This window comes from Eriocheir sinensis, chromosome 44 (assembly GCF_024679095.1).
Source record: "Eriocheir sinensis breed Jianghai 21 chromosome 44, ASM2467909v1, whole genome shotgun sequence".
Lineage (NCBI taxonomy): Eukaryota > Metazoa > Arthropoda > Malacostraca > Decapoda > Varunidae > Eriocheir > Eriocheir sinensis.
The window spans coordinates 9364124-9385732 of NC_066552.1; the positions used below are offsets into that span (position 1 = coordinate 9364124).

Consider the following 21609-nt stretch of genomic DNA (forward strand, 5'->3'; position numbering starts at 1 on the left):
TCTCTCTCTCTCTCTTATTTCCGATTGTAGATGTTTGCACTTTTCATGTGTATGTGTGTGTGTGTGTGTGTGTGTGTGTGTGTTATGGCCATTTGAGGAAGCGAATAATAGAGGAAGTGTCCACGATAAATTTCTTCAAGTTACTCTAACCGATATTTACCGAGGTTCTCTTGCGTCATCTAGGTGATTTATAAGTGGCCCCTGTGTTATTATGTGATTTTACACTAATTCGTACTATCTTCACCGGTGCGATCGGAAGCGGAACAGGTACTTTTCGAATTAAGAGTTATCATGAAGACACACTACTAAAAACAGTATCCTAAACTAGCTTAGGAAAACATGTGTATCCTAAAAGTACTAAATATATCCTAACGCTCTAAAGAAAAGAAATATCAGAAACACTACTGAAAACTGTATCCTAAACTAGCTAAAGAAAACGTATGTATCCTAAAAGTACTAAATATATCCTAACGCTCTAAAGAAAAGAAATATCAGAAACACTACTAAAAACTGTATCCTAAACTATCCCAAGAAAACGTATGTATCCTAAAAGTACTAAATATCCTAACGCTCTAAAGAAAAGAAATATCAGAAACACTACTAAAAACTGTATCCTAAACTATCCCAAGAAAACGCATGTATCCTAAAAGCACTAAATATCCTAACGCTCTAAAGAAAAGAAATATATCCTAACGCTCTAAAGAAAAGAAATATCAGAAACACTACTAAAAACTGTATCCTAAACTATCCCAAGAAAACGCATGTATCCTAAAAGCACTAAATATCCTAACGCACTAAAGTAAAAAAGAGTCGGAAATATTGCACGACGTAAAATATAACGAAAAATATGCGACTTTTCAAATATATAAAAATGAAGCGACAAAACTAAGCAAACACATGCAAACACATTACCCAAGGCTAACACACGCACGAATACACACAAACAATCACACAATTCACAAAGACAAGCAAGACAGACGGAAACAAGCAAGCACAAACGCACACAAACACGGAAAAATATGCGACTTTTCAAATACAAAAATGAAATGACATAAAACTAAACAAACACAGGCAAACACATAGCCCAAGTCACACACGCACACACACGCACACACTCAAGCAAACACACAATTCACAAAGACAAACAATTCCTACGCAAGCAAGCACTCTTTCTTCCCTCTTTCCATCTCTCTCATCTCTTCTTTCCCTCTTTACCTCCTCCTCCTTTTCCCCCGATCCCTCTTTCCCTTCCTTCCCTCCTCTCAATCTCTTTTCTCTCTTTTGTCCTCCCTTCCAACCTTCTTTCTCTCTGTTCCTCTCTTTCTTCCCTCTTTCCATCTCTCTTCTTGCCTTACCATGCAAAGGACCGACAGACAGACATATGCCGGACAAGTTCACGAAAAACGACAGAACGAGCGGCGATTTTGCGGCTGCACACCAACTGAGCAGCGGCGGCCGAAGATACAAAGGCCGTGAACGCATGAACGCAGGGCCCCACGCCGCGTTTTCTTCCCACGTTTGTTGTCGGCGTGAACGCGGGACGGACGAGCGCGCGGTGACGTAACAGTTGGGAGGCATTTTGAGGCGGCACCCAGGCATTAAAAACTCTTTGTGTGTGTCTTCCATGCCGGCCTGACGTGCTGAAAGACTTGTCAGGGGGAGAGGGGACGGAAAGGGAATGGAAAGGGAAGAGCAAGAGAAGGGAGGGTGTGTGGTAGGGGGATGAGGTGTGTATATATCTGTGTGTGTCTTTTGGGGAAGTTCTGATTTTTTTTCTTCTTCTGTGGTTCGTGTGGTAGTTTTAGTAGTTTGTAGAGCAGTAGCATTAATAGTAGACGTTTGTGTTGTTGTTGTAATAGTAGTCGTAGTAGTAATAGTAATAGTCTGAAACCTTAAAAATAAATAACGTTACACGCACGAAAATAAAAACTATAAAGAACAACGTCATATCAACACGCCCAGGTAAACAACATCTCCCACACCTGTTAATTATCCCCCTTCCCACGTGTTTCCTTATTTCATACACGCACACCTCACATATAACTTTCTACCTTTATTTCTTTCTCTTCCTCTTACCCTTCATCCTCCTTCAAATGCTGTATTCATGAAGGAAATAATTTGCTATGCGTCTAAATTTTTGAACACGTTTTACCCTTTTTTTCTACGAGTGACGCTTTTATTGCATACACTTACACCGTTCTTCCTTCCCCTATTTTTTCCTTTTACACTTTCACCTTTCCTTTCTTTTTCCCTTCTATGCATTTTTCTTTCATTCCTTCTTTTCTTTTTCATTTTCTATCTTACATTTTTCTCTCCTTTCCATTTATATATGTTTTGCCCGTCTTCCCCTTTCTCTCCCCACCCCCGCTCTCTCTCCATTTCTTTTCTTTATTCTTCTCTTTTTCCCTTCTTTCTTTTATTTCTTACAATTTTCTTTCGTTTCTATATTTCTTCCCTTCCCCTTATCCTTTTCTTCAATTAACGCTCTTATTTCATACATAAACATTTCCTTCTTTATTTTTTTATATCTACTTTCTTACATCTTTCCTTTTTCTATTCTTTTCTGTATATATTTCTTCCATTCACCCCCTCCATTCTACCCCTCCTCCCCCTCCCCCCCCTCACTGAGCCGCCGTGGCCAGGCTGAGCGGCGCTGACTGGCCACCACCCGAATTTCAATGACAGAATTCATCTCACCTGGGTAATCTGCGGCCAGGTGTTTCCAAGCCCCGTATTCCGCGATGGTGAGCCGGGAGGGTGGCGCGGCGAGAGAGAGAGAGAGAGAGAGAGAGAGAGAGAGAGAGAGAGAGAGAGAGAGAGAGAGAGAGAGAGGCGGGGCTACAGAAGAGAGAGAGAAGCTTGGCTGGCTGGAGGCTGACTGGACCTCCCTCCCTCCTTCCCTCCATCTCTCTCCCCTCCATCTCTCCTCTCTCTTGCCCTCCCTTCCAACCCTCTTTCTCTCCCTTCCTCTCTTTCTTCCCTCTTTCCATCTCTCTTCTCTTCTTGCCCTCTTTACCTCCTCCTCCTTTTCTCTCCCTCTTTCCCTTCCTTCCCTCCTCTCAATCTCTTTTCTCTCTCTTGCCCTCCCTTCCAACCCTGTTTCTCTCTGCTCCTCTCTTTCTTCCCTCTTTCCATCTCTCTTCTTTCCCTCTTTACCTCCTCCTCCTTCGCTACCCCCCCTCCCTTCCCCCACACCCCGAGGAAAGGGAGGCGGCTGCGTGGGATAAAAGGAGGGTTCAGGGGCGCCTACGTCGGGTCCTGAGGCTATGGGAAGGGCGGGGAGAAGAAAAAGGAAGAAGGGGGGCAAGAAGGGCGGGTCGAGGGGGGAGCAAGGAAGGGGGAAGAAGGAGGAATAAGGGGGCGTTAGGTAAGGCAAGAAGAGGGAGTGAAGGAGAGAAGAAAGAGAAGGGGGGTGTATCGAGGCTTGTAGGGGGGGGAGAAGGAAGGGAAGGAGGAATACAGGGAGGGCGTCAGGCAAGGTAAGAGGAGGGAGAGAAGAGAGAGAAAGGGGGGATGTAGGAAGGCTTGGGGGGTGAGAGGAGGTAGAGATGGAGGAGGAGAAGGAAGGGAAGTGGGTAGGAAGGAGAAAGAAGGAAAGAGAAGAGAGAAGGAGGGCTGTAGGGAGGCTTATGGGGGGTGAGAGAAGGAAGGGAAGTAGGAGGAAGAGAAGGGAGAGAAAAAGGAAGGAGGAGGAATATAAGAAGAGGGGGTATGGTAGAGAGGGCAGGAAGGGAGGTTAAGGGCGGGAAAAGGAAAATTTGTGGGCGTGGAAAGGTAGCTGGTAGATTGGGAGGCAGGGTGTTAGGTAGGCGGGGAGATACGTAGATAGGTAGATAGATAAAGTTAGCGGTCACTGAAAGGATGAGGCAAAACTTACACCCATCACACTTACCCTAAAAACTAAATAAAGGGAAAAAATAATAATGGAAGTACTTTTAATGTGTAGCGACGGGCGATCAACTTAGCTTCTTGTACTGGTTTTGTGTGTTTAATGAGAGTGAAAAATGTCGGTTGATTTTGCGCGAGAGTTTATTGATGTATCGATTTTCTTGCGAGGGGGGAAACGAAGGGGTCGAATTTGCCATGGAAGGGAAGAGGGTCCACAATTTTGCAGTGAAGAGAGGAAGGAAAGTTTTTGATGTGACAAGAGAAGAGGAAAAAGAAAGTGGGGAGAGGAAGGCGATGGAAAAAAAGAGTAAAAAAAGAAGAAAATGACGATGATGCTGAAGTGTAAGAAAGAAAAAGGAAAAGGAGGAGGAAGAGGAGGATCAGTTTTCGATGTTACAAGAAAAGAAAAAAAAAAGGGGAGAGGGAGGCGATGGATATACAGGGAAAAAGAGTAAAAGAAGAAGAAAATGACGTTGATGATAAAGTTAAAGAAAGAAAATGGAAAAGAAGGAGGAGGAGGAGGAGGATCAGTTTTCGATGTTAAAGAAAAGAGAAAAAAAGAGAATGAGGAGAGGAAAGCGATGGACATACAGGGAAAAAGAGTAAAAGAAGAAGAAAATTATAATGGTGAAGTGTAGGAAAGAAAAAGGAAAAGGAGGAGGAAGATGAGGATCAGTTTCATGTGAAGAGAAAACAGGAGAAAAAGAAAAAACAAAGAGAAAGGAGAGAGGCATGATAAGAGAAGAAGAGAAGAGTGGGAGAAAATAACTGATTAAACGGAGAGGAGAAAGAAGAGTCATGATCAGAGAAGGGAAGAGTGAAATAAAAAAAAAGAGAAAAAGCAGGGTGGAGAAAAGGGAGAGAGAGACACGAGAAGAGAAGTGGAGGAAAAAAAATGGAGGAGAAAGCAGAGAAACGTTATAGAGAAGAAGAGGAGTGGCAGAAGATAGATAAAAAAAAAAAACAGGGAGGAGAAAGGTGAGAGGGATGCAATGAAGAGGGAGAAGAAGGGGATGAGGCGGCAATGAAGGGGCAAGTGGCAGCATCAATCCGGCTCACCCTTTTTTATGAGACTGCGAACTTGAGGTGAGGGACTGAAGGGGGAATGGGGGGAGGGGCAATTAAGGGGGGCGGCAGGTGAGCGAACTGAAGGGGCCTGAGGAGGGTGTGAGAGAAGAGGAAGAGGGGGAGATCATGATGGGAGGGATGGGGAGAGGAAGGGAAGAAGACAGAGAGGAAGGGAAGGGATAAAGGGAAGAGAGTGAAGGGAAAGGGATGGGAAGCGGTAAAAAAGTAAGAGGGAGTGAAATAGAACAAACGGGGAGAGAGGGGGAAGGGGGAGAGTGAAGGTGAAGGAAGGGAAAGAAGACAAAGGGAGAAGGAGGGAAAGAGAATGAAGGGGGAGGAAAGGGAGGAGTGCAAAGTGGGAGGGGAGGGGAGGTAACGGGTATGGGGAGTAAAGGGTCGTGATGGGAGGGGAAGGGGGAAGAAGGAGGGGAAGAGAATGAAGGGGGAGAAAAGGGAGGAGTACAAAGAAGGAGGGGAGGGGAGGTAAGGGGTATGGGGAGTAAAGGGTCGTGATGGGAGGGGAAGGGGGAAGGAGGAGGGACATGTAAGGGCTTGGGGCGAGGCACGACTGATCGGGCTGCGCGGGTTCCTCACTTTCATGAAAAAAAAGAAAAAAAGAGAAAAGGATAAAAAAAAAAAGGGAATGGTTTTAATGGTCTGGTGAGGGTTTTGCTTTGGGATTATATAAAGGTGTGTGTTTGTGTGTGTGTGTGTGTGTGTGTGTGTGTGTGTGTGTGTGTGTGTGTGTGTGTTGCTCTTTTTCATCCGTTAGCCATTTTGTTATTCTCCATTCCTCTCTCTCTCTCTCTCTCTCTCTCTCTCTCTCTCTCAACCTCATACATTAACTTACTTCCATTTCCTCTGCTTTATCTCACTTCTCTTCCCTTGGCCTCACCTCCCCCCTTATACCCCCCTCCCTCCTCCTCCCCCACCTTCCCCTTCCACCTTCCCTCTCGCTATCTTCACCTTCACTCAGGTAATGAAGACAAAGGTGACGGGGTGGAGTAGGCGGTGTCACAGCTGATGTATTTATGGTAACCTGGCGTGATTTACTGACAGAAGCCGTTGGAGGGGGAGAGGAGGGGGAAGGGTTGCAGGGGACTCCTCTCTACCTGTACACTCTATGGGAAGGGGGAGGAGGAAAGAGGAGGTGCTGGAGGGAAAAGGGGAAAGGTCGGCGCAGGTGGGTCATTTGCAGATAGGTAAATTAAAGGTTATGGCAGAATTTGTGGGTTTGCGGAGGATTAGGTTAAGTTGGTCTGGTTGTGTGTCGGTGTTTAGGGGATGGGGAGGGGAAGAGGGGAGGGGGGAAGAGTTGGTGAGGGGGAGCAGTGTGATGAGGAGGAAGGAAAAAAATGGAAAGAGAGGACGATGCTAGGAGATGAGAAGGGTGGGGAGTGTTGGTGAGGGGGAGAATTGTGATGGGTTTAGAGGAAGGGAAAAGGAAAAGAGAGTACAATATTATGAAAGGTGATGAAGAACAGGAAAAGAGAACGAGAAATGTAATGGAGGTAGGGAGTGAGAATGAGGGAGAGGAAGATGGGGAAGAAGAGGGCAATTGGGGTGGTTAGGGATAGAAGAGGGAGAAGATAGAGTGAAAGTAGGGTGAAAGATACGAGAAATGAGATAGGGAGTGAGAATGAGGAAGAGGAAGATGGGGAAGAAGAGGGCGATTGGGGGTGGTTAGGGATAGAAGAGGGAGAGGATAGAGTGCTGAAAGGAGGGTGAAGAATACGAGAACTACAGTAATAAATATAATAAAGTGAAAATCAAATGTGAAGGCCGAACAAGAACGATAAGAACATGCATTGAATACGGTGAAGATGGAGGAGGGGAAGGAGAAATGGAAGGAAAGGGAGAGTTATGACTGTATTAAGAGGGAGAGAAGGAGGAGTGTCTGTATGTGTGTTTGTGTGTGTTGGGGAGGAGTGCGTGTTTGTATGTGTTTTTGTGTGTATTGGGGTGTTTGCGTGTGCTTATGTATCGAGAATTCCTGTTTTCCGTCTCGTTATGGAGGTACGAAACACTTCCAGAGGGCTTTATTAAGATTATCAAATTCCGCGGACGAAGATCATTCATAGAGGAGGGAATGAGACTTGATACACACCCCGCCACGTGCGCCCATCAACACCTTACTTACTGACCCACAAACTCAAGCAACTTTATGGAGGAAAACGTGGAACTGTGCTTTATTGCTGCGCTCTTAACTTTTATTATTATTATTTTCTTGTTTTTTATTTGGGGGTGGACGGGAGGGGAAGGGTCGCGGGGTCGAGTGCCGGCGGTAAATCCTGGCGGTCATTTCCCCTTCCCGAGAAACACTCACATTTCCCCTCAGTTTCAATTCCGGCAGGCACGTCACTGTCTTCCCCGGGGACACACACGGCACGATGGCGCGGCGGAGGGACGGAAGAAAAAATGGTGTAGAGAATAATAACGCTGGAAGAAAATGCGAGGAAACTGTAGTGTATTGAGAGGACGGAACCTACAGCGAAGAAAGTGAAAATGCGAAGGAACTTTAGCGTATTGAGAGAACGAAAACAATAGCGAAGAGGAGAACAACACGAGGAAACTGTAGTGTATTGAGAGGATGGAACTTACAGCGAAGAAAGTGAAAATGCGAAGGAACTTTAGCGTATTGAGAGAACGAAAACACTAGCGAAGAGGAAAACAACGCGTGAAGACATGGAAGGCGGTGTAATTGTAGCGTATAGGGAACGAAGATATGACGAAAGGGATCAAAAGGAGAGAGAAGAATAGGCGATGAAACTTTACCGTATTAAGAGAATGAAAATTAACACGAAGGAGAACAGGGGACAAAAAAAAATGCATAACTAATGTATTAAGGGAATGAAACCTATAGTGAAGAAATGATAAGGTGGCGAAACTGTAACGTATTAAAAGGACGAAAGCTACGGGGAAGAAAATGAGAAAACAACGAAAGTATATATTTAAACCTACGACGAAGAGAATGAGCAGAGGAGGAAAAGGTGAAGAAATTGTAGCGCTTTGAGAGAATGGACACTAACACGAGGAGCATGAATACGGAAAGACTAATAAATGGAATGGAAATTGGCAAGGAGAAAACGGGAATGCGACGACGAGAAAGAAAACGAGGAGCGGAACACATAAGAAAGAAAATGGCGGAGGAAAAGGAAATTACTTAGAAAAATGCGATGAAAAGAAAAAATACAAGGAAAGCTGAAACGAATAGAATGAAAATGGAACGAAAAGGATGAAAAGATAGAGAAAACTGCGGCGGAGATAACAAATGATGACGAAAAGAACGAAAATAGGAAAATAAAAATAAAACGCAAATGATAAAACAAATAATAGCAAACCAAACAAAAAAAACTGCTGAAAAATAAAACAAAAAAGGAAATGAAAAATACAATAAAGAGAAAAAAATAATGCGGCAAATATAAATAAAGAAAACTACGACCAAGAAGAGAGAAAAAAAATAGTTTATAGCATTACCTGAATTTACACCTGCACGGAGAGCGCCACGACAGGTGAGTTAAGACCTTACCTGCACACCTGAATTTCTGATACCTGTCATTACGAGGCGGAAGGAAGGAAGGAGGGAAGGTGTGAGGTGAGGTGAAGGCACGTGAGGCGAGGAGGAGGAGAGAAGAGGAGAGAAGAGGAGAGAAGGGAAGCAAAGAGAAGAGGAAGAAAAGAAGATAAGACAAAACAAGAGAGAGAGAGAGAGAGAGAGAGAGAGAGAGAGAGAGAGAGAGAGAGAGAGAGAGAGAGAGAGAGGAAGGAAGGAAGAAAGCTTAAAAGATATATAAGGGAAAAGAAGCAGAAGAGACAAGAAAGGGAAGAGAAGAGAAGTCGGAGAGAGAAACTAAAGGAGCCAGACAGTGAATAAGAGAGAAAGAGAGAGAGAGAGAGAGAGAGAGAGAGAGAGAGAGAGAGAGAGAGAGAGAGAGAGAGAATTATAACGAAACTGCGCATGCGTGTTTCACTTTACCAGTAGACCACCCGCAAATGCTTCACTGTATTGCCTGACCTTCGAGTTTCCGTTGCGGTGAAGTGTGTGGCGGACGGCGGACAGACAGACGGACATGCGGACGGGCGGCGAGGCTCCCTGTGTCCCCTTAGGCTCTGGGATAGGCGACGGACAGGGGGGGGGGGGGTGAGGGGGGAGGCTAGGAAGGTTGGTGGTAATGGTGGTGGTTTTAATTAAGTTCTTTTTTTTTTTGTTACTTCTCTTTTCTTCTTGTCTACCTTTATTTTATTTTTATTTTTTTTGGTCGTATAGGAAGGTCTCGAATTATTATTTTTTTTTTTATATATATATATTCGTTATCTTGTTTCTGGACTTTATATATCATGGCTTGGTTCTTTTGTATTTTCGTGTTTTTTTCGTGTTTTTTTCTTTATCTATTGTTTCTGTTATTAGGATGCGTTCTTGCGCGTATGAGCTTATTTACCTCTTCACTACTCTTCTCTTTTCCATTTGTGTTGGTCTGTTACAATGACTTTTTTCTCTATACCTTCAACCTCACCTTTATCAGTATTCAGAGTCCGCTGTGCTTTTATTTCTCCTTTTCATTAATCGTCTCAGTCCATCTTCTCTCATTACTTTCTCTTTAACTTCCACCCATTTTCATTATCATCCCTTCCTTCTTTCTTCACTAACTCCTTCCCTCACTCCCTCATCACACTTACCCACTCACTCGTGCACCCGTTTCTACTTTCCCTTCCCTACCTAACCCTCCCTCCCTCCCTTCCACCCTTTCCCTCCCCGGCCCCTCCTTTCCCTCCCCAACCGGCCTGAGGGAGTGATAAGGACACGGCCGCTGCTGGATGGGCCGAGGTAAGCGAGCCTGTGTTTTGCATGCATTACCCGCCCAGGTGACCACCGGTGACTGGGTATTGACGGAGGCCCAATGGTAGCTCGACACGCCCCCGTCCTCTTCTTTTCCCTCCCCTTTACTCCCTTTTCTTTCCTTTCTTTTTCTCCATTTCATATCCTTCCTTTTTCTTATGTTTATCAATCGTCATCCACCAACCTCCATTTCTCCTATTTTTCTTTCCTTTTCTCTTTACTCTCTTCACTCTCTTCTTCCTCTCTGCCTTTTCCATTTTCTCTCCTTCCCTTTCTCCCTTCTTCCTTAATATCTCTATCGTTTTCTACCTTCCTCTCCCTCTCCTATTTTTCCTTCTCTTCTTCTATGTTCTTTACCTCCCTCCCTATCTCTCCCTTTCCTTTCCCTCCCTTTCCTTCCCTCACGGTTTCATCTTCTATCGTTTTCTTCCTCCCTCATGTCCTTACCTATCCCTCCTTCCCTTCTCTTCCTTCTGTCCTCTTTTGCCTCTCCCCCTTCTCTTACCCCTTTACCCTTGCGTTCCTCTCTATGCCTAGCTGTCCTACCTCCCACCTTCCTCCTCCTCCTCCTCCTATTCCTCCTCCTCCTCCTCTGATGAAGGGGAGTAATTCGAAAATGTCAGGTTCGCTCGCCTAATTCCTGTCCTTTGCCTAATATTTCTCGGGGTCTTCGTGCTTCTTCGTTGCCCTGTGTGTGTGTGTGTGTGTGTGTGTGTGTGTGTGTGTGTGTGTGCTTCTTTTCTTACTTTTTCAACACCTGTATTTATCTCCTTCGTCCTCCTCACCCTTGTCATTTTCTTCCTCCTCTTCTCTCTTCTCCTCGCCGTCCCTCCTGCAGGCCGGGACAGAATGGAGGTTATAACAGTGAGCCAAGAGAAGGTATATATTTTTTTCTCTATTTTTTTCAGAGGTAAAAGTGTAGACATGCTTTAAGAAGATGAAAACAGCCATGGAAAGAGAGAGAGAGAGAGAGAGAGAGAGAGAGAGAGAGAGAGAGAGAGAGAGAGAGAGAGAGAGAGAGAGAGAGAGAGAGAGAGAGAGAGAGAGAGAAATAATAATGGTATACACTCATCTGCTTATCAGTTTTTTTCACTTGAGGTAAAAAAAAACTTACAACTCATAAATAATTAAACATGTCAATATTATAAGCATGTAAGAGTGGAAATCTAATAAAAATGTACTCACTTCAGCAGAGAAACACTAAAATACATAAAACACCAAGAATATGCGTTTAAAATTTGATAGTAAAGATAAGAGGGGGGGGGGGAAGGAGGAGGAGGAGGTGGAGTGATTTGCTGCTTTGAAAGTATACTCAAAACACGTGGGTAGTAAAATGACACTTTGAACATGGAAACCCAAAATTAAAAAGACGTATAGTGAAAGTAGACCTCCCGAAATTGACCTCTCTTTCGGCCACCTCTTTTGATTCTTTTTATAGGAGCAGCGAGTAGCGGGCTTTTTTTTTTTTATTATTGTTTCCTTTTTTGTGTGCCCTTGAGCTGTCTCCTTTGTTGTAAAAAAAAAAAAAGAACGCTAATAACTCGAGGAAATTATATTCATTCATTCATATTTTTAAATGATCACTGATACATATTGATCGTACACATTAATCACGCGTATTGAAAGTAGAGAAACCGGTAGAAGGAGCAAATTGTATCCGTTCGGTAAAGGAGCTTCACAAGTACTGTTATACATATTAAAAAGAGACGGACTGAAAGGTGTAATGAATTTGGTCCATTCTGAATATAAGACCAAAAGTATATTGAAACATCTTAAAATCAGACAGTTGAAAGGTGCAGCAAATTGTGTTCATTCTGGGTAAGAAACGCTAAATTTTATTCGAAACATAGATTAAAAGTAAACAGACGTAAATTGTGTACATTTTAGATAAAGAAACACTTACAGTACTTTGAAACAGAGACTGAGAACTAGAACTAAATTAAATCGTATCTCTCCTAGGTGACGGAGCGCCAAGAGTACTGTCGTAAATAATAAAAGTAAACAGATTGAAAACTAGAGAAAACCGTATCCATTTAAACAAAGAAACACTAAAAATAATTATAAAAAAATTTAAACATATTAAAAGTACTTTGAAACATTAGAAGCTCTTTAAAACACACATACTAAACGCAGACAAAATTAAAGATGGCGCAAATTGTTTGTATTGGAGTTAAGGAAAGACGAAAAGTAATTAAAAAAACTTTGAAACACATATATTAAAAGTACTCTGAAACATTAGATGTACTTGAAAACGTATATACACAACTTGACAAAATGAAAAATGCCATAAAATGTATCCTGTAACTAAAGAAACACCTAAAGAAATTAAAGAAAAAAAACTTTGGAACATTTTAAAAGTACTTCGAAACATTAGAAGTACTTTAAAACATACTTACTAAACGAAGACAAAATGAAAGATGCCATAAACTGTATCCTGTAACAAAAGAAACACTAAAAGAAATTAAAGAAAAAAAACCTTGAAACATTTTAAAAGTACTTCGAAACATTAGAAGTATTTTAAAACATACTTACTAAACGAAGACAAAATGAAAGATGCCATAAACTGTATCCTGTAACAAAAGAAACACTAAAAGAAATTAAAGAAAAAAAACCTTGAAACATTTTAAAAGTACTCCGAAACATAAGAAGTATTTTAAAACACACATATACAACGAAGACAAAATGAAAGATGCCATTTAATCGTATCCATTTTAAGTTAAGGAGCACTAAAAATAATATTAAAAAAAACTTTGAAACACGTATATTACAAGTAGACGGAAGGCGTGAAGGGCGAGGGAGGGAAATGTATTCACGGCGGGGCTGCTTAAGTCAGTCTTCACGCCGCCGAGGGACGAGACGAGGCCGAGGTGGAGAAAATTACCTCCAACCCGACTCATTTGCATCCCTGTGTGTGTGTGTGTGTGTGTGTGTGTGTGTGTGTGTGTGTGTGTATGTCGTCGCCCGGAGGGGTTAGCGCGTCTCTCTGTCTGTCCGTCCGTCCGTCCGTCCGTCTGTCTCTCTCTCTCTCTCTCTCCGGTTCTAAACGTGTAGATTTCGGTGGAGGAAAATATGTAATAAGAGAGAGAGAGAGAGAGAGAGAGAGAGAGAGAGAGAGAGTATATAGAGATGTAATAGTAATAGCAGTAACGGACGAAGAAACTGGAGGAGGAGGAGTAATGGGTTGCCGGCGTGTCATTTGGAAGCATTAATTCCTCTCCTCGTCGCCGGTAATCGTGTGGCGAGGGACAACAGGTGAGGAGCAGCGGCCAGGTGAAGACACGCTGCTCTACACACCTTGGACGAGACGCGTTCTTCTTCTCTTTCGCCACTTCCTCTTCCTCCTCCTCCTCTATCTCCTCTTCCAGCTGCTATTACCCTACTTCATATTTTTCATTTTAAACTCAATTTTTATCCTTTTCTTTCTGCTTTTTCCTCATCTTTCTTTTTCCCCGACTACTTTTACTGTCGTTCATGATATGCCCTTTTTCATTCAATTTTATTTTTCTCCCTCTTTCTTTTCTTTCCTCCTTTTCCTTTTCCTCTTCCTCCTCTGACTATACTTGTCCTGTCCTTCGAAATTTCCTCCTATCCTTTGCTTGACAACGTAACAATTTAACATCATTTTAACATCATCTTCCTGCAAGTATCAAGCTTGAACATCAACGAAGCAGCAATAATAACATCGAAATCGCGAGGCATAAAGCAAAAATTACAGAGGAAGAAAAGGAGGAAGAATGAGATGAACACTTATGCAAAATGACGGAAATATATGTAAAAAGGATAGAACAGGAGAAAGAGAAGGAGAAGAAGGAGGAGGAGGAGGAGGAGTATAGTTTTGTTTTTAGAGGAGAAGAGAGAGTTAAGAAAGACATTAACGTTAACACAGACAATTAAAGAGTAACACCTCAACTCATCTTCCCACCTGAGACTCTTCAAATCAATCAATTCCTCCACCTGAGCGCCGAGACCCACCTTCAGTGCCCCGCCGAGCATTGGGACGGGGTAGGAGAGGAGGGGGGGGGAAGCAGAGCATGTGTCCAGACGGGGCGGGGCGGGGCGGGGCGGGGCGAGATGGGGTGGCGAGCGGAGGAACACAAGATGGTCGATATGTGCCAGATACTTGCTCTCTCTCTCTCTCTCTCTCTCTCTCTCTCTCTCTCTCTCTCTCTCTCTCTCTCTCTCTCTCTCTTCACTTTTCTTCTTTTCTTCTTTGTTTGTATCATCATCATCATCATCATCCATATCTTCATGATCATCGTCGTCTTCCTCTTTTCCTTTTTCCTTCTTCCTTCTTTATAACAAATCGAAGCAAATAAACAGAAAGAAAAGAAAACGTAATGTAATCGAAGCAACGAGAGAAAAAAAAATCAATCAGGAAAAAAATTCACAATAGGAAAAAACAACACATGAAGCTCAGTCGTCGAGCGAGGAATACTTTTTTTTTTTTTGGCGTCTTTTTTCACTATTTTTTCCTCTCACCTCGAATCGGTCGGTATCAGGTGACGAGCTCGCGCGCAGAACGTCCTCATTACCACACCCTCGCTGCTTTGAGAGGCTTCAGTGGCGCGCGATTGGCAGCATCCACGTGGTGAGGAGATGAAAGATAAATACGTGTGTGTGAGGGAAGGGGAGGGAGGGTGGCGTAATGTGTGAGGGAGGGAAGGGGCGTGGGGAGATGAGGGGTAATGTGTGTGTGTGTGTGTGTGTGTGTGTGTGTGTGTGTGTAAAATTGTTTGTTCTTGGCTGTCCATCTTAACCTCGCGTCATTACCATCCTCCTTTGATCTCTGTGTTATCTCCGGGCAAGGGTTTTCCTCCTCCTCTTTCTTCTTCCTCCTCCTCCTCCTTCTCCTTTTCCTCCTTTTTCTTCTCTTACCTCATCTTTACTTACCCTCCTAATCCTCCTATTCGTACTTATCATCTCTCTTCACCTCTTTATGCTCCTTCTGTTGCGTCTACTTCCCCTCCACTGTGTCTGCTACTTCCTTTTCTTTATCTGTTTTTACCTACCTTCCTCCACCTCCTCCATTGTCTCCTCCTCCTCCATAGTCTTCCCGCCCTCGCTAAGCTCCTCTCGGTTCTCCTCCCGCAGGCGGTTCGGGACCAAGTGTTCGGGGTGTCTGCAGGGCATCTCTCCGCAGGACCTGGTAAGGAAGGCCCGCGACCGCGTCTTCCACCTCAAGTGCTTCACCTGCTGCGTCTGCCGCAAGCAGCTCTCCACCGGCGAGGAACTCTACGTGCTCGAGGAAAACAAGTTCGTGTGCAAACAAGACTACATGAGCGGCAAACTGACAGGTGAGAAATCGGTGTCCAGGTGGGAACTCTCTCATACCTGAACTCACCTGACATACTTTTTTTTCTATTTTAATCTACAACGAAAGTATCTTATATTTAGGAGTCAGAAAAGATTTAGATGGGACTTGTAGGGAACGTGAATGAAGGGATAAAAGTTAGGAAGGAAAAGGGAGAGAAGATGGCTAAACAGAAAGGTGTGGAAAAGGGGAAAGGAAGGGAAAACAGCTGTGGGGGAAGGGAAAGCAAGCGACAGTCGTGAAGAAAGGGAGAGCATGGGAGAGTAGTGAAGAAGGGGAAAACAACGGAGAGTAACTATGAAGACTAGAATAATAAGAAGACAGTGGTAAAGATAGGAGAGCAAAGGAGAGGAGAGAGAAAAAAGGAAAAAGCACAAAAGAGTAGGAGAAGATAAAAGAGCAAGGGAAGGAGTAAAAGTAGGCAGAGCAAGGGAGAGGAGGAGTTAAGAGGGAGAGAAGAGGGGAGGAAATGAACGATGGCGGTGATGGCGGCAGCGGAGGGGGCGGCCGGCCATTTCACAGCCTCCACGCCTCCCTTGCAGTGGACCCGTATGTGATGAGCGACGAGGAGGAGGACATCGAGAGTATGGACACCGGGGACGCCTCGCTCAAGTCCCCGGGCTCCGACTCCACCGCCCTGCACGCCCCCAACACGCCCGCCACCCCCGCCACGCCCTCGGCCACCCAGACCACCGACCTCGACAAAGCCTCAAGCGTCAACTCCCGCGATGATGGCGAGGACGAGGACGAGGATCTGGAGGCTTCTAAGGACGATGACGACAAGAGGGTGAGTAGCAGGGCGCCATATTTTTGACCTCATTCGGCTACTTAAATACGTCAGAATTTTTTTTTTTTTTTTTTTTTTTTTACATTAAAGGAGACAGCTCAAGGACACAAAAAAAGGAAACAATAATAAAAAAATGGACGTCTTATTAGTATTTATTAACAGTTATGTGACTAGTTTGGCTTTTTTATTACGTTTTCTAGGACAGAGTTAAATACAAGTGTTGAATTTTCCGATTCCTGTTGAAATATTATAAACTCAATCGTAAAAGAAAATATATAAAAATTTCATATCCCTAGACACTTAATTTAGAGACCCAATGACTTTTCCATCCTCAACTTATACATTCTTTCCTTGCCACATTTACCACTCCCATTTCTCCATTCTATACATTTAACAATAACTAAATAATCTATAAGACCTCTATTTCTACATCCTACACTCGTCACTATAACTCAAACACTCATAAAAGACTCCCGCTTCTCCATTCAACACCTTAACCCAATGATCAGCCTTTACCCTCCTTTCTCCTCCTTCCACCAGGGGGCCGAGGAGGAGAAGGGGGCTAAGCGACGGGGCCCCAGAACCACCATCAAGGCCAAGCAGCTGGAGATCCTCAAGAACGCCTTCAACAAAACGCCCAAACCCACGAGACACATCCGCGAGCAGCTGGCCAAGGAGACGGGCCTTCCGATGCGGGTCATACAGGTAAGCTGGAGAGGTGTTGTTGTTACCTGTGGGGGGGGGAAAGTTAGCGGTAGGAGAGACACAGCCGATAACTAACTCAGGGGCGGTGAACAGAAGAGGGTGTGCAGTGGAAGAATAGAAAGGAGTATGAAGAATGAAAGAGAGTAGAGGAGTTGGGGGAGTGTTACCTGTGTGAGGGAAAGGGGGTTGAGGGGGAGTTAATTAAGGGTTAAAAGAGAGGGTTTGTCTGTGTATTGCGTATTTATTGATTCGTCTGTCTGTATGTCTGTTCTCTCTCTCTCTCTCTCTCTCTCCAAAACTTCGCCGTCCCCGTCTTCAGGAACTTCAAACTTGTTCACAATCTTTTTTTTTTTCTTATGGACACGAAACTTTGTCTTGAATTTCTCTTAAGTTCTCGTTCAGCGACGTGAGGGGAAGTTTGACGCCGCCGCCCCCTCCCTCCCCTCTCCCCTTCCCCTTCCCCTTCCCCTCGCCCCCGCCGCCACCAAAGGAATTTTAAGTTTGGTGAAGTCAGTGTTTTGAGGTGGCGTTAATTTGCTTTATTTTTGTTATGTATTAAGTTTCTAGAATCCATTGAGGTCCAGACGGAGTGATGGATTAAAAAGAAAAGTGCAAATATTGCCTCAGGGGGAAAAAAGTTGTTTCTCTCACGTCACTTCAAGTCATGTCCTTTACTTTTGCATCCTCGTCAGCCATTTTAAATCTCGGAATCCACTTCAGCGCCTCCGTCAGCCACTTTAAGCCATGTCAGTCACTTCAGCACCTTCAGCAGTCACTTCAGCGCCTGCATCAGTACCTTCAGCGCCTTCTCTCGTCACTTCAAGTCACGTCAGCGCCTCCGTCAGCCAATATAAGTCATGTCAGCCACTTAACCGTCTCTATCAGACATTTTAACCCACTTCATCGCCTTCGTCAGTCATTTTAAGTCACGACAGCCTCCTCAGCGTCACAACAGCCATTTTATCGACTTCACCGCCTCCGTCAGTCACTTTAAGTCAGTTCATTGCCTTCGTCACCCTCTTCAGCGCCTTCGTCACCATCTTGAGCGCCTCCGTCAGTCCTCGCAAGCGGCAGTAACGTGGTGTTTACTGCCTCCGTCGCCTTCCTCGGCCTCTGCAGCGGGACAGTTCGCGGCCAGACGGAAGGAACACTATTACGGGGCAGGATGGAACGACCCTTTAATGGCGCCCTTGTCACTCCGGAAACTGCTGCCTTGTTTGTGCTTATGGCTCCTCCTCCTCCTCCTCCTCCTCCTCCTCCTCCTGTTGCTGGTGCTGTTCTTGTGGTGGTGGTTGTGATGGTTGTCTCCATGGGAAAGGAAATAAAGAAAAGAGAAAGATATGGAAAAGAGAAGCATTGGTTAGTTTTTGGTGGTTGTGAAGAATATAGGAAAAGGAGGAAAAGAAAAGAGCAATGGTGGTGTTGATGCGTAAGGAAATAAAGAAAAAGAGGAAGACATGAAAAAGAAATGCATTGGTTGTTAGTTTCTGGAGGTGGTGAAGCATATAGGAAAAGGAGGACAAGGAAAGAGCAATGGTGGTAGATATTGTTGTTGAAGTTGTGCTGATGAGAAAGAGGAAAACTAAGGAAGAAGAGGACAAGAGAAGAGAGTGGGTTGTTAATATCTGGTGTTGTTGGAGTTGTTGGTTGTTTTTGTAGTTGTCTTTATGGGAATGGAAAAGGAGGAAGAAAAGGAAAATAAAAGTAGTTGTAAGTTGTCTGAAAAAAAATGCTGTTGTTAGAAAAATGGGAGTAGGAAAAGGCAGCGAAAGGAAAAAATTTTGGTTGTTGAATTCTGCAGTGTCAAAAATCATCGTTGTTTTCTTTTTCTTTATTTTTTATTCGCGTATTCTCAAGTCACCTAAACACTACACAAACACAAACTAACACACAAACACAAACAAACAAACAATACGTCTCATAAAACCGTGACGTAAAATAAAACAAAACGCAGTACAAAGAAACACGAAAGGAGAGAGAGAGAAAGAGAAATGACATGCCCAGTATAGATAAACACACACACACACACACACACACACACACACATACACACACACGAATATAATGCCGATCAATGCCATCTATCAGTGCCATCTGCTCGTCTTTTGTTTCCTTGAAGACCGCGAGGTAAACAAAGCCGCTGGACACTGTTGCCAGATCGCCCCGTGTATACAAACCTCGAGTGCAGTGTTGCCAAATTTCCGGCCGAGAATTGAACCGAGGCATTGGACTTTAAAATTAGCTCATTCCTTTCCCCTCTCTCTCTCTCTCTCTCTCTCTCTCTCTCTCTCTCTCTCTCTCTCTCTCATTCTTTCTTTTTTCTTCCTTTCCTTTCCTTCTTTCTTTCTCTTTCATTGATTATTTGTTTCTCTCTCTCTCTCTCTCTCTCTCTCTCTCTCTCTCTCTCTCTCTCTCTCTCTCTCTCTCTCTCTCTCTCTCTCTCTCTCTCTCTCTCCCCGTCTCCCTCTCTCTTTTTCTCTCTCTCTCTCTCTCTCTCTCTCTCTCTCTCTCTCTCCCCTCTCTCCTCCCACCTTCCTCCCCCTTACACTGCACCCTACTTTCCTCTCTCTCCCTTACCTCTCTACCCCTTACCCTACCCTACCTCTCCCCTCCTCTCCCCGCCCGCCGTACCCTTCCGGCCATCCTCACCCCAACACTGCACTCTCCTCTCCCCTCTCTCCCTTCCTCTTCTCCCCTCACACGCACGCTGCCCTTCCTACCTCTTCCTCCCTTCCCCTCCCTTCCCGTCGCCTCCCTTCCCCTCGCGCCCTTCCCCTCACATTCCACAATCAGGCGAGGAATTCAAGGTTTGCGCGAAGCCACTTAGTTGCCGGTTTTGTGGCTGATCAGCTGACATTAGAGAGAGAGAGAGAGAGAGAGAGAGAGAGAGAGAGAGAGAGAGAGAGAGAGAGAGAGAGAGGTGTTGGAAATAGAGGAATAGGAAGAGGAAGAAAAGTATGAGCATGCAGGAAAAAAGTGAGAAGGAAGTATATATGAATGAAAAAGAAAAGGAGGAAAAGAAGGAATATGAATAAGAAAGGGGAGAATGGGGAGAAGGAAGAGGAAGAGAAGGCGGCAAAAGAGAGAGAAGATGAAATGGAGAACGAGAAGGAAGCACACAATATATACCAAAGAAAAGATGGAGAAGGAGGTTTAGGAAGAGAAGAAGAAAAAAAAGAGAAAGAAGCGAATCATAAGAAATTAAGAGAAGAAAAAGGAGGAGACAGAGGAAGAGATAAAGGTGGAGGAGGAGATAAAGAAGAGGGAAGAGGGGGAGGAGAAGTTGACAGGAGGAAGAGGAGGAGGAGGAGGAGGAGGAGGAGGAGGAGGAGGAGAAGGAGGATCTGGTAGCAATCTATCCTTCGCTGACAGTTTGATGGACGAGGTAAAGTGAGATCCACGAAAAGGCTCATAACCAGGAGTTTACCGGCGTACACCCACCCAGGGACGGGGGGGGGGGAGGAAGGTGGTGACGTGGGTGTAGGTGTGGGTGGTGTGGATGCAGAGGTGTGGGTGTAGATGTGGATGCAAAGGTGTGAGTGTGGGTGATGGGATGTGGATGGGGTGATTTTTTTTTCAACTTTCTTTTCTCCGGGTCGTTCTTTTTCTTTTGTTTGAGTGACGTGGGTGTGGGTGTAGATGGTGTAGGTGTAGATGGTGTGGGTGATTCATTTTCCCCATTCTTTCTTCTCCGTTTCGTTTCTCTTCCCCTCCCGTCCATCTTTTCTTTCGTTCTTTCTTCATTCTCTCGTTTTCTTGTCTTCATCCTCTCTTTTTTCGTTGATTTTGTATTTCGTCTCCAAAATGTCTCCTCGTATTTATCCACTTTTTCTCCTTTTTCCTCTTTTCCTTCCTCCTCCTCCTCCTCCTCCTCCTCCTTTAGCTAGCGGTGTTCCGGTGACGTTTAACTGTGTTTTATGAAGACTTAAAACCATTCTTCCTCCTCCTCCTCCTTTACTTCCTCCTCCTCCTCCTCCTCCTCCTCCCTATTCCGTCTCGTCTCCTTTCCTCTTTCCGTCCTTCCATATGACTTTCATCTCTTCCATTCACCCTTTAACCTTTCCTTTCCTTTCCCTTCCCATCCCTTTCCTTCCTTTCCTTCCCAGCCATAAAAAAAGGAACCCGCCTCTGCCCCCTTCTCTCTCCCTTCTCTCTTCCTCCTTCCCAGCACAATGCATAAGGAAAAAGGAGGAAGAAAACAAAAAGTGAGAATTAAAAACAAGCCAAAAGGAGAATTAAAAAAGAGAAGAGGATAATATGTAGCAAGCAAATACCTCGTTCACTGCATCACGACCCGCCTCCTCCTCCTCCTCCTCCTCCTCCTCCTCCTCCTCCTTGTCCTCGTCCTCCTTGCAAAGTTGATAATTGGTTAATAGCCTTGGAAGACTCTCGTTGACCAAGCTGCCACGCCAACACAAGAGACACCCGGCAGCTGTTCCTTGGCTGAGGTTGTGATGAACAAGAAGAAGAAGGAGGAGGAGGAGGAGGAGGAGGAGGAGGAGGAGTGTCGTGATGGAGTGAAGAGGAGTTTGCTTTCATCTTCTTTCCTTTTTTCCTTGCTCTTTTTTTCTTTATTTTCTTTCTGTTGCTCATTTTTTGTTTTCTTATTTTGTTCCTGGTTCTCATTCTCTTTTTTTTTCTTTTCTGTCTTTCACTCCCTCTTCTCCACCTCTTTATTTCCTCCTCCTCTTCCTCCTCTTTCTCAATCTGCTTCTTCTTCTTCCTCCTTTTCTTCTATTTCTTCTTCTTCTTTCTCTCTCTCTCTCTCTCTCTCTCTCTCTCTCTCTCTCATCCAATAATTGCCTGGACACGTTTGGTTTATTGACTTTGTGCTGCGACTTATTTCGTGCGACTTATTTTTGGGGGGGACGTTTCTCAATTCGCCTGTCTGTCTGTCTGTCTGTCTGTCTTGATCTTTCTTAAACAAACTCGCATCGCTCGGTCTTTCGTTCGTATGTCGGTTGCTCGTCTTGATTATTTTTTTTTTATGATGTGTTTGTTTTGGGTCTGTAT

At 44.4% G+C, this 21609-nt stretch overlaps 1 protein-coding gene across 1 annotated transcript in view; it reads left to right on the plus strand.

Moving 5' to 3' along the window:
* LOC126980427 (LIM/homeobox protein Lhx1-like) overlaps positions 1-21609 on the plus strand; it is a 67031-nt gene that overhangs the window by 16117 nt on the left and 29305 nt on the right. The window contains exons 2-4 of the mRNA XM_050830340.1: positions 14885-15087; positions 15647-15891; positions 16432-16596. Coding sequence (XP_050686297.1) covers positions 14885-15087; positions 15647-15891; positions 16432-16596 — 613 coding nt within the window. The remainder of the gene's footprint in view (positions 1-14884; positions 15088-15646; positions 15892-16431; positions 16597-21609) is intronic.